The 12790-nt window shown below is 38.9% G+C and overlaps 2 protein-coding genes across 8 annotated transcripts in view; one reads left to right on the top strand and one right to left on the bottom strand.

Annotated features, from left to right (window-relative positions):
• Positions 1-4293, bottom strand: part of CEPT1 (choline/ethanolamine phosphotransferase 1) — a 31987-nt gene extending 27694 nt beyond the window's left edge. For both annotated transcript variants that reach the window (XM_016155563.2, XM_016155564.2), the window contains exon 1: positions 4199-4293. The gene's annotated coding sequence lies outside the window, so the exon portion shown is untranslated. The remainder of the gene's footprint in view (positions 1-4198) is intronic.
• Positions 4294-4359: 66 nt separating this feature from the next.
• The window catches only part of DRAM2 (DNA damage regulated autophagy modulator 2), a 38523-nt gene continuing 30092 nt past the window's right edge, over positions 4360-12790 (top strand). For 2 of the 6 annotated variants that reach the window (XM_036235088.1, XM_036235086.1), the window contains exons 1-5: positions 4409-4480; positions 6643-6708; positions 8082-8176; positions 9205-9349; positions 12488-12555. In XM_036235088.1, the coding sequence (XP_036090981.1) occupies positions 9219-9349; positions 12488-12555 (199 nt within the window). In that variant the 5' untranslated portion in view covers positions 4409-4480; positions 6643-6708; positions 8082-8176; positions 9205-9218. Of the gene's footprint in view, positions 4481-6642; positions 6709-8081; positions 8177-9204; positions 9350-12487; positions 12556-12790 lie in introns of all 6 variants that reach the window. The other 4 variants (XM_036235087.1, XM_016155565.2, XM_016155566.2 and 1 more) reach the window with 4 other exon arrangements.

Here is a 12790-nt window from a genome sequence, read left to right on the forward strand (position 1 = left end):
GCGACCAAAATATGTAGCTTCATAGTAGCCAAAATTTCTACGCTCAAACTGAATGGTGCATTTTCACATTTGGTGAACTTTAATCAATCGGCTCTTGCAGAATTCCACTTAAAGTGGGAATAAAAAGTTAAGCCAACTTAATTTATAATTTAGTATTGTAGTCCTCCATTCTCTTATCGTTAAAAGAGAAAAAGCTGACATAGTGAGGGTGCTGGACTGCTTTTGGCACTAAACAGCTACGAGCAACTGATCCTAATGGTTTTAAGTTTGAGCATTTGGCAGAAATGAAAGATAAACTGATACTTTCCTTCTGAGTGTCCCCCCCGCCCCCCACTGACCTAGATTTTTTTTTTTTTTTTGGTCTATCTCTCTTTTAGAAAAATCTATATTTGGGGAAATCTTTCTAGATCTAACAATTATATAATTCACACATGAAAAAAAGCCAATGAGTTTTTGACCATTTCAACTTGGCGGGATCATCTCTGTAAAGTCGTTAGCAACAAGATTGCAAATATAAATTCAGATCTATGTAGCCCCTGACATATAGATAGCTACTTCATTTTCAACAAATACAGACAGCCACAGAGGTTACAGTCACTGCCACAGGCTTATCTCTACTCTTCCTTCCATCACACCTGAGACCCAAAGGCTATTGACGTGAAAACTATCTCTGGAAAAAACAGGAGCTTCTGAATTTCAGCAAACGAAAAGCATGCATATTTCAAGGGAGCAGGACAGGGGAGGTGACTACAATAGGAATGTCAGACTTGATGAAGAGAGAAGGGAAAAGGATGTGGGATGGGAATATGGAAAGGTACAAATATTACAAAAATTATTTTAGCCACTTGAGATTTTTATGTGAGCCAGGGCTGTAGCCCAAAAGGGTAAGGAATAAATGTCCTTTTCTTGCCACACTACAAGGAACTAAATATAACAATAATAACAATAATAATAATGTAAGAAATTAAAATTATTGCTTGCTAGCCTAGCAACCTTGCCACCAGTTTTAAGCTGTTGTGAGAAAACAGATTGCAAGTTGCAAATGCAACATGAGAAAATGGATTGCAAGTTGCAAATGCAATCTGCCAATATCTGGGTACAGTAAACAAGATAGACATAGTCCCAGCTCCAATAGGAAAATAACCAAAGTCCAATGGGAAAACAACCAACAACTGGTAAACAAGTAAATAATATTATACATCGTGAGGGGTACTATGAGGAAAAAGGGTGGAGCCAGAAAACAGTTGGAGGTGCACATTTTAGATATGGTGGTCCAAGTCCATGGAGGTAACATTTACACCAAATTCAGAGGAAGAAAGGGACCTAGTCATTCTAAGAGCAGGAGGGAAAAGGGACTAGGCCCTGAGGCAAGGAGAAGCTTATTGCGTTCAGGTGCCTTTGAGATCACCATGGCTGGACAGCAGTAAATCAGATGGAAGAGTGGGATAAAGTGAAGTTTGCAAAGCCAGACAATGCAGTTTTTATTCTGATGTTATAGAAAGCCATCAACAAACTTAAAAAGAAACCTATAATTTTGTAGCACAGCCTATTTGTTAACTGAGGATATCATCATAAAACATCATAATAAAAGTGAATATTTTAAACTGCAAAATTCGGTTTATGATAATATTGATCACAGTCCCACAGCTATTGTAACCTTTCTACTTCTAATCAACAAATCTCCCTCCTGTGATAAACTGGCTTTAGTTCCATAGTCCTTTTATAATACTTATCTCATTCGGGACTATTTTAGTTGTTGGTGGTGATGTTTTGGCCTTTTCCCCACACTGATCTGTAAGCTCCATGAGCACAGGGGCTATACCAGTCTTAACATTCTTTTCTCAGAATCTCATACCCATACCTAACACTAAGTGGGTAATTAGTCCTTATTTGTGAAACAATAAATAAATACAATTCATCTAGGACTTAATGATCACTTAGTTGTTCTAGACCCTGAGGAAACAGAAAGACTGAACCATGCCATTAACGCCCACAAGAAGCTCAAGGGGGTGGGGTGGGGGGAGTCTAGTAAACTGCTAAATTATAACATGGTTTAAACAAACTCGTGGGAGTCCAGAGGAGTGTGTGCATATGATTTAACAAAAGATTTTCTTTGTACAGGCATGGATATCTATGTGACGAGTCCAATACAAATATAATCAGAGACATTTAATGAATATTTTAACTAAAATTACACAATTTGTGGACCTTAAATCTGTGCCGATAGCAGCTGAGGATAATGGTATGCAGCCTACATTATGTTCAGCATTGGGAAACGTCTGACAAGTATCACACTAAAAAAGGAATTTCCACTGCTAAGCAGGGCATAAGGTAAGCTTATACAATATCCAACCTACTGTGTGAAATTCCAGAATTCCCAGTCCCCCCTCCCCCCCAGCCTAAGGGCGCCAAGTTTTGAGTTGCACTGATTCAGCACTATGTTTACGGTCCTTTCACAGAGGCTGGTGACTACACAGCTCTTTCCAACCTTTATGGCAACAAAAGAATAATACTAATGGCCAACACTATTTGAGAGGCAGAGCAAATTATAAAAAGCAAGTTTAAGAAAAAGAAGGAAAGCCAATAGGATCACAAGACTACACATTCAGCATTATTTAACAAGCGATACACAGAACAAGTTCGTAAAAACAAAAGCCTTTTCAGTAGACTTGGAAGCAAAAACAGTACTGTGTAATACAATTCAGATCTACTGTTTTGCGGAAGTGAAATCTTGTATTCCTTAAAAATAGGAAGTAACTTCCTCCAGAAAAAAAATAAAAGCAAAAGCCTGGTATTTTATAAAATTATTTTCCTATTCCCTTAAAAGAGTCAGGACAGCATGATTCTCAAAAAGAACAGTCAGCTTAAAGAACAAGTCTAATACTGCCTAGAAAACAAATTGACTATGCAATAAAATGTAATCGAGGTTATAAAGAAAAGTTTGGAGTTATACGTCAAATGTTTAATAGCGTTTATAATGTAAATTTTGAGAGACTGAGTGTAGGAGGAAGGAAAACGAATTTATGAAACCAAAGTTGTAAATAATTCAGTAATAATCCATTAACTAGACAACAAACAAAGATGTCTCTCAAACGCCTCTGCCTGTTAACGCAAGAGGCAGATTTAGCTAACTTATTCTTAAGTGTAAGGGTTGTAAAGACAAATTGTACGAAGTGCTTTGAGAAGTTTTTCTCAGCACAGAACAAATACATAGCAAAATGCTTTTAGAACTTCGATCTCTAGAATTTTACAGGAACGCCGATGATTCTCCAAAAGCCCTTACTACAGTCTTACTTGTGTTGTTACTCAACTCAATCCACACACTGAACACATTCCTACTAGTTCAAGAGCAGAAATTAATTCTTTATTCTTTGGCCACATACAAGATAAAACACTAATATCTGTTGAAAGAACCATGAATTTGCCTCCTATTCTAATACGTATGTATTAATGAATTGAGAGACTTCACGCAAAATTATATATTCAGTACCAATGATGCAGACAGCAAAAATGACACAAAAACGCCAACTACCGAATTGGAGAAAACAAGTTAAACACGACTAAAGACTCCATTCATCCAGTATTGCTGGGAAAACCAGCAAACACTAGCAACAGTCCTGCCCCTTCTCCTTCCAATACTGATGAAATAAATCTTAGCCGGCGATCTAAGAGCTTGTCAATATACACTGAAATTTCTAGAAAAGTTGCTGACCAAGAAGGGTGGCCCAGCCACGAAACGCCAGCATTCCAAAAGGAGGGCAAGCCCGGCACAGGATGCAACACGGCTGTGGACTTGGCAGTACCGGAGCAGGAGGGTGTGGACCTGACAGGCAAGGTCGGTTCCGCGCGGGCAGCGCCCCCAGCCCTCGGTCCGCCCAGACTTGGCCCGCCGAGGTTCTCCCCACTCCGACTGCCGGCTCGCGCACAGCAGCCCCTCTCCCGCGCTGGCACTTCGCCACCTCAACCTTTCCGCCGGGGCCAGAGGGGCAGTCGCACCTCACCCTCCCCACAACCCCGTGCGGGAGGCCACCCAGTGAGAGGAAGGACCGCGTTCGCCTCGCGCAAGTCCATACACGGCTATATCCCCACGCCCCACCCCAGAGCAAGCAGCCTTCTCTCAACCTCCCTTGAGAGTCGTGTCCCCCAACACATCCTCCACACCCTGGTGGTTTTCCCAACACGAGCCCCACAGCCTTACCCGAACCCAACAAGCACACCGCTAGAAACAAGACCTCCGCCTCCAGCCGACTGAGCGACTCTGATGGGAGGCAGCACGTTCACGACACTTTCGCGATTGCCGTAAAGGGATACAGGGTGGAAACCCGCGGCGGCGCGGGCGCGGGCGCGCTCCTTGGGGCCGTGAGCGCGCCCCGGGCCTGGCCTGGCTGCACGGGAGCGCGCGCCGCGGCCCCGCCCCATCTCCGTCCATCCTGCAGGCTCCAGACCCGGCCGCCAGCAGTGGCGGCCTCATCCAAGCAAGGTAGGCCGAAAAGGGGACGAAGAGCGGCCCCAGCCCTCTCTAGGAGTGTGTGTGAGGGGATTGGATGGGTCGGGCAAATGGACGCAGCCGGCAGTCTGCCACCCCCGTGGCGGGCGTGCGAATCGCGTGCCAGGTCGCGGCACCTCCAGGGACAACACTAAAAGGCGCGAGCAAAGGGTGGTGGCTGCAGGCGGGCTCTAGGATTTCTGGAGGTCGAGGGCCATGCCGACCGGGTTCAGGTCTCCGCGCCCCACCTTTCGGTCCTGGACCTTAGTCTCTTCCCCCTCTTCCCCTCTCCGCGTCCCCACTGCCCCAGCCAGGTCAAGCTCCGCCTCTCTCATCTTTTCTCGGCCCCAGGCAAAGCGGAGGCTTGATCTTGGTCCAAATGCTTTGCGCCTCCGGAAAAAGGCAGCGGTCTAAATATACAGTTCACTGGTTTTGTTTTAAGCGGTTGCCGAGAACCTTTGCCCCATTCCCACAAAAACTACGGTTGAGTACGGGTTCCAGTTGTCACTCTGGGTTGAGATTCCTTGGTGGGAAGGTTTGAAATTGAGATATGTGATGACCTTGTTTTTATACGAAGTTCAAGTTTACACGCAATTCTATCCCGGGAGTGAGGCGTAGGCGGGGGAGGGGGGGGGGTCGGGCGGGCGGCGATCCCAGTACCGAAAGGTAAATGGGAAGTCATTTGTATCCACAGCCGTGCTTTACATTAGGATACATTGGAAAAACAGAAAACACCGCAGAAATGATTTTTCCGGGTTTCCCAAATTTTAATTTATAAATTAAATTAGTACCCAAATGCAGCTGCATCATCACATTCTTCCCCAATACCCTGTAATATTCCATCCAATTTATTAAAAAAAAGTCGCATAGTCTTCTAGACTCTTTGGGCTTTAAACATTACAAGAATATTACATTTATCAGAAAGCCAAGTTAAAGTTTAGAAAAATAACAATTTTTCTATTATGCTTTGCTTTTGGCGTGTGTACCTCTGAGTGAAGCTTAGGGCTTTCTCTCTTCTCTTGGAATATCCAGAGTTTTCTTTCTTACCATTTCTTAGCAGTCGCCACTTAGAGGAGACATCATAAGGAATTCATCTTATTACCAGTGGCATTTAAATATTTGTGAAATTTAAAAATTGTAACCGCAGTTCTGATTTATGAATCTTCAAAGAGAGCAGAGGAGATGGGTGAGAGATGCAAGTACATTTTGTTAAACACTCTTACTGCTATGTGAAGTAGTTATTCCTGCTTAGTTTCAAGTATTTTGAAAGGTTTCTTAAAGTATTAATCACTAAAATTCTGATTTTGCTTGGTTGGCAGTTAGCCATCCATGCTTCCAGCTTTCCAGTGTGGAAATACAAGGGCAATAGTAGTCTTCCTCACCTGGTTGGTGCCCTTAAATTTCTCAGTTGTCATTAGCAAACTGGTAAACCCGTTTCAAGCCCTGCTTCCCCTCTAAATCGTCTCTTGAAATAACTAAATCCTCAAAAACCTAAGGAGACACAAATCCAAGATGATTGATATATACAAAGAATTAAGTATTGTCATTCCCCCTCCCTGTGGTTGGTTATGGTTGTTCGAAATAGATAAATCTGCTATCACTATTATATTTATGCTTACCCTGTTTTACTCCAAGGAACAACCTTTTGAGATGGCTACTTTACAAATGAAAATACTGTAACTCAAAGATAACTAACTTGCTTGAAGTTGCATAGTTGGGACGTGATAAAGCTAGGATTAGCACTTAGATAAATCCAATCTCACCACTGTGTTCTTTCCATTGCATCACACAGACTAGTTATTGCTTTATTTTGCTTAATAACAAGCTATTATTTTTTCCTCATTTATGTCTTTCCTTCTAAAGGAGGAAACTCAATGGTTTTTTCTTTTATCGTTTTTTTTGGGGTCAGTGAGAGCTGTCCTATATGAGAGAGGATGAGAAAATTGGTATCTTAGATTAAAGTATTTAATTCCTGCTGGTACAATATTATTATAAAACACACGAGTATCAACTCTTTAAGAAAAAATAACCTCGTAATAATGCTATAGCAGAGTGTTCTGCCCTTGAACAATCTCAGTGCATTGACTTGAAATTGTACATGTTTAAAAGCATGTGGATTGAAACAACCTCTGGTTTTCTTTGTCCATGGATTTCAGGATTTACAAAAAAAGGTGCAAGTTTGGACAGATTTGAAGACTAATAGTTTGTGAACTTTAAAACAGGTAATCTGTTACATTCTAAAAGAGGAACAAATGTTTATTGACTGCCTATGACAGCATCTTACATATATTATCTCATTAAGTTCTTGAATAAACCTATGAAGTGGGTATTATTTTAGACATTTTAACAGTTAATCTTAAAAGCTACTCTTCATTATATATCAGCAATGTGTTAGATTCTTTACTTGTGCTGTGTCAGTATAATTCTTGCAATAATTATATAATACCGTCCAATAGAACTTTTCCACAATAACAGAAATGTTCTATATTTTCACTGTCCTTTATGGCAGCCACTAGAAATATGTGGCTTTAGAGCACTTAAAACGTAGCGAGTATGACTGAGGAACTGAAATTTTAAATTTTGTTTAGTCAGTTGAATTTTTTCTTTTTTATTTTTTTATTTATTATGGTGATATTGGTTAAGGAAATCCAATAAGTTTCAAGTGTACAATTCAACAGTAAGTCATATATATTGTGTGGTGTGTTCACCGCCCATATTGAAATTTTAATTTAAATAGCCACCTATGGATAGTGGCTACTGTATGAGACAACGCAGTTTTTGCCAAAAATATTATTTCTATTTTTCAAAGGGGAAACTCAGAGAAATTAATGAAGCTTGCTCAAAGTTCATACAGTTTTATTTTTTTTTTTTGAAAAAAGCTTTTGAGCAGAATGTTATAGGAATGTTAATTTAGAAGTACTGTTAATTCAAAATTTATAGAAATTGAGAGTTATTGTCCCCAAAATGCATGCTGGGAAAAGCACTATAGGAATTTAGCAAGCAATTGTCATGATTAACTAAGTAGAAGAAGAAAATTGATGGAATGTTAAGGACTAGTGGAAAAAAAGAACAGGAAGGGGGAGATTATGATAATTCAGACAAATTACTCAGATTGAGTCTATAATGGTAGCTTTAGAGACAGAGAAAAAGAAACTCACTTAGCAAGATTTGAATGTACATATTTAGCAATAAGTCATATGATCAGTAAATGACAAGTCGAAAATGGCTGAGATTTTATTATTTGAAAGGTCAGACTGAGATGAGGAAGCTGAGCACATTGGAGATAAGAATTGCAAGTTTTTACAAAGTTTGTGGGAAATACTACATTTCAGTCCAACAAACTATGAGAAGAGACTCATCCAAACACGAGATTATTTTCACATGCATAGGAGTGATTTCCTATAATTTGAAAGTATTTCTATATATATATATATATTTTTTTTTTTATTACATGCATAAAGACACATTAATGTTTTCTAATTCACGTTATTGACTCATCATTACTTACCATTATCCTCAGTCTGGAATGTAAGGGAGAAAGTGCTGTGTGGTGTGTGTATATTTAGGCCCTCTCTTTTTTTTCCTCCTCCTGTAGGAGCTGGAAATATAATGGTGAACAAAACAGTTGGTTCCTGCTCTCACAGAACTTAAAGTTAAGGGACGAAGATAAAACCAAACAAGCAAGTAACAGTTAAGTGTGATGAGTGTCCTGGTGGAGAAGTAAAGGGTGCTGTTGGTAATGAAGCAAGGACACTCAGTTGAAGCTAGAAGAGTTGGGACTTAAAATATGTGGAACTTAACTGGTGGTAGTGGCAGGGAGGGCTGATAGCACAGTCATCCAGACAGAACAGTGTACGAGAAGACCTGAAGGCGCGCCGGAGAGTATGACCCATTTGCAGATCTGAAAGAAGTTTGCTGTGGCAGTATAGCATAGTGACTGGTGTTAGAATGGAACTGCTGAGTTTGAATCCTGTCTTGACCTCTCGATGATCTTCTCTTCCTCTCTGTAATTCTGTCGTGAGGAGTAAATGTGATCATGTATTTAAAGAGCTTAGTAACGTTGCTGACACAGTAAAACATTATGTTTTCTTTTGCAATGATGAAAATGACTATAGCTAGAGCAAGGAATTAGGAGCAGAGTGGCCACAGACGAATATAAAAAGTAAGAGCTCAGACAATATAAAGACCTATTTATAGACCAGATTAAGGAGGAAAGACTGTTTATAAGGGCACAGAAGAGACACTGAAAAATTCTTTGTAGAAGAATAAGTTGGTCAGATTGGTATTTTAGAGTTAGAAGGATCATTCTGGTTTCAGAGTGGAGTCTAGATTGGTTGTGGTCCAGACTAGAGGAGGACCACTTAGTAGGTTATAATAATCCGGCCAAGAAATGATGGTGGTTTAGGTAAGGTAGTGGCAGTGAAGATGGAGAGAAGGGGCAAATTTGAAGGAAATTAGGAGGTAGAATAAATAGTCCTTGGAACTTGATTATGTGTGAAAAGATGGGCGAGAAAGGCTTCTGGGTATGACGAGTAGGTGAATCTTGGTTTCATTTACTGAGAAATCAAAGGAGGGCAGGTGTCGGGAGATGGTGTGGGGTATGATTTCAGAAGGGGAACAGCTTGGGGTGATAAGTCCAAGGTTGGGAGAGTAGGTGGCTAAAGCAGAATAGATGAAATACTTGCAAATCTCTTCTAATTTGTATTTTTCTTCTTCAGAAGACCTGTTTGAGATGTGGTGGTTTCAGCAAGGCCTCAGTTTCCTTCCTTCAGCACTTGTAATTTGGACCGCCGCTGCTTTCATATTTTCATACATTACCGCCATAACCCTCCACCATGTTGACCCTGCTTTGCCTTATATCAGGTCAGTGAAATGTACTTTATAGGAGAATGTTTCTCTCTCATTCATATTTTAACATTGAGGGCAAGATTTAATATTAACATTTTAAAATTCAAATTTTATGTTTGGCATTACAACGATAAAAGGAACATGATAAGGAAGTTGTATTTGGCTCTTTCTATGTGATAGAGAAATGTGGAGACAGGGCCAAGACTCAGTTGTGGAATTGCTTAGTGAATTGTGACACTTTAGTGTCTTATCTTCCAAAAACATTTGAAGTTATCTCAGAAAATAGAATTGGAGTTATTCTCCCCGTAAAAAAAAAAAAAAAAAAAAAAAAAAAAAAAAAAAAAAAAAAAAAAAAAAAAATGCTGTAAACAATAATATTAAAAGATAATAGTAATGACAAACATTTATTCATCTACTTATTATATACAAGGTAATGTTCTAAGCATCCTTCAGGTCTTAAATAATTGAATCCTTAGAGCCACCCTTTGAGGTAGGAATTACTAACCCTAGTTAGAGAGAGGAGGAAATGAGGTCCAGGGAGGTTATTTGTCCAGAGGCACGTAACTCAGTAAGTGATGGAACCAAGATTCAATTTGACTGGGAAATTTGAATCTAGAAGTTGTGCTCTAACTTATTATGACATGTTGCCTATGTCTTTCTGACACTAAATATCAAAATTTATCGGTAACATTTTTGAAATTTCAAAATTACTAATGATGTAAATATGGGTATAAACAACCTTTCTAACAGAACATAGTCAACTTTTAAAGGATGATAAATCAAAAGGCTAAATTTATTATTTTTTTAATGTCAAAAAAGAGATCATGGCATTCCCATTACATTTGTTGTCTCCATACTGGTATGAGAGAAAGGATATCAACAAATGGGGTGCACTTGGGGAAGATTCACAAAACCCAAAGATACATTAAAATTTAAAGTTTCAGTTCTAGGACTAATTCATTAAATAATCACCACCGTTTACCACTCTGTTAGAGGAACATGTAGCTTAAGGAGCCAGTTCATTCTTTAGTAACTCCGAGAGAAGATACTTCTATAAAATCCACAAGGGTCCTTCAGCATTTTTATTTCTCTTCGAGAACTTGTTCAAAGAGCTTTAAATAATTTAAGAGGCTATTTGAGTTCTTTTTCAGAGTTTCAGTTCTCTGATGGCACTGTATGTGATTTTCTGACAGATAGTAACCTAGACACTTCCTTTTCTGTCCCTTCTGCCTTTTTATTTTTCTGTTAATGAACTTAGTATTACTACCCAAAGATCTTTCCCCGACATTCTAATATATTTAAACTCAACGGTAGTTATTCCGACTTCTCTTAGGCTCATTTCCTTCATCTGAAAAATGATTGAGTTTAACTAAGTAGTCTGCAAAGTTTATTTCAGTTCATAGACCCTAACTAGAAGGTTTAACCGAAAGTAAATTTCACTTCAAAGACAATTCTACTGAAGTGGGCTTCAGGTGTTCTCTTAGTTGGTTCAAGTAGTGGATGCCCAGGTAAGGTGCACGAGACTAACCACTGGAGTATGAGAAGAAATTATCAGAACTTCTATGTATATTTTTTTAATCTCAAAATATTTAAACTTATATTTAGTATGTATGCAATAATAACATAATAAGCACATATATTTTGAGGTTACACGATCAGACTTTTGTTTTATGATGTGTGATCACAATAGTGTGATGAAGGGGTGTGCTGATGAGGTGATGGGCGTGGCTGTTTTCACTTGCAGGCCAGTTGATGTCTTTTCCAGAGTCAGGAAAGGAGCCCACTTAGCCAGCCATCCTGGAAACGCATGCTTTTGTTTACTTTTGGGATAATCCAAAACAGGAGCATCATTTGGAATGTGATTGTTAAAATTATGTTTTTTCCTGATTATAAGAATAGTACATGCTATTCTTGAAAACTTGAAAGGTAGAATGAACAACAGCAACAAAAAAATCCATAATCCCTACTTCCTGAAGATGATCAAGAGTGACAAAATCTTTTGTATCTGAAGATACATTTTAAAGTTGGAAGGAGCAGGCCTTAGAATTCATATCTGATACTTTACCTTTCCTAACTCCAATCCAAATGTTCCCCGAATCTTACTGATTCCTTACTAGACATGACTTTACCTTCCTGTTTTATTCCCATTACATTGGCGTAGTCAAGATCCTTATTGTCTCTTCCCTATAGTACTTCAATTCAAGACCAAAGACTTTGTCTTTTTAAATTTACTGTAGTTTGAGGGAAGGGAAAGGAACTAACAGAACACTTAATGGGTGTCCCCTGTGCGCCAGATGCTGTGCTAGACATTTGACATGCATTACCACAGTTTCAGTTCCTCATGTTGATCAATGAGGCTGGGAAGGAATGAATAGCCCCATTTTGCAGATAGAGAACAGTTTTAAGGAGATAAAAGAATGTACCCAAGGTATCACAATTAGTAAATGATGGGCTGTCAATCTGGCTCTGTCATCCACAGTGTCCTGAAAGGCAGGCCTGGAAGCAGGTGCATTGCCATACGGCATGGCGAGTGGTTTCGGTAGACATCTGGACAGAACGTTGTGTGAATCTAGTTCTGCTAGAGGATTGGCCAAAGCTACAGTGAGGAGGGGGCTCCAAACTGGTCTCAAATAGAAGTTCCAGGAGGGCAAGGGCTTTGTCTCATTTATTTACTGCGTATTTCTGTCCCTAAAATGCTGTCTCGCACATGGTAGGTGCTCAATAAATATTTTTCAATTAACCAGGAAATGACTTAGTGTTAATTGAATTATAGGCAGAGTCAACAACAGATGACAAAAGACACTTGTGAAAGGACCTGTGATGTTTAGGGAATATTCAGGAGAGACAGATAAATACATCTGCTGACAATAACACATTTTTACCATTCCAAGGGTAACTTTTAAAAAAATCAATTTATATTGATTTCTATTATGTAAAAAAGAGATAATCTTAAGCGATGTAAGAAAAGAGTGAACTAGACAAATATTGTGAGCTCAAATTGTCATGTTTCATTATAAAATTATGAGTTGTACTCATGGATATATAAAAAAAGATAAAGAATTTGAAGTAACCCTGTTATTTCTTATCCTGTGTAAGAAACATATGTGTACATCTAGAGTGAGAAATCCACATGCCTTCTTTTTTTTCTTTCAGTGATACTGGTACAGTAGCTCCAGAAAAATGCTTGTTTGGGGCAATGTTAAATTTCGCCGCAGTTTTATGTAAGTAATGAGAGTGAATTTTTAACAATCAAAATTAATAGCTAAATGGCCCTTTTCTTATTTAGACACTATTGTGTTACTTGTTTTACTTTATAGTTACTGTACTTGAGGGAATGTTATCACTAAATTATTGGTCATTGATATGTTATTTTTAAAAAACAATTTCTTGACATGCTAAATTATGGAAGCAAATCTTTAAACAAATGTATGGGACTATTTGCATATTCCAATACAA

Source organism: Rousettus aegyptiacus, unplaced genomic scaffold, assembly GCF_014176215.1.
Source record: "Rousettus aegyptiacus isolate mRouAeg1 unplaced genomic scaffold, mRouAeg1.p scaffold_m13_p_17, whole genome shotgun sequence".
Classification (NCBI taxonomy): domain Eukaryota; kingdom Metazoa; phylum Chordata; class Mammalia; order Chiroptera; family Pteropodidae; genus Rousettus; species Rousettus aegyptiacus.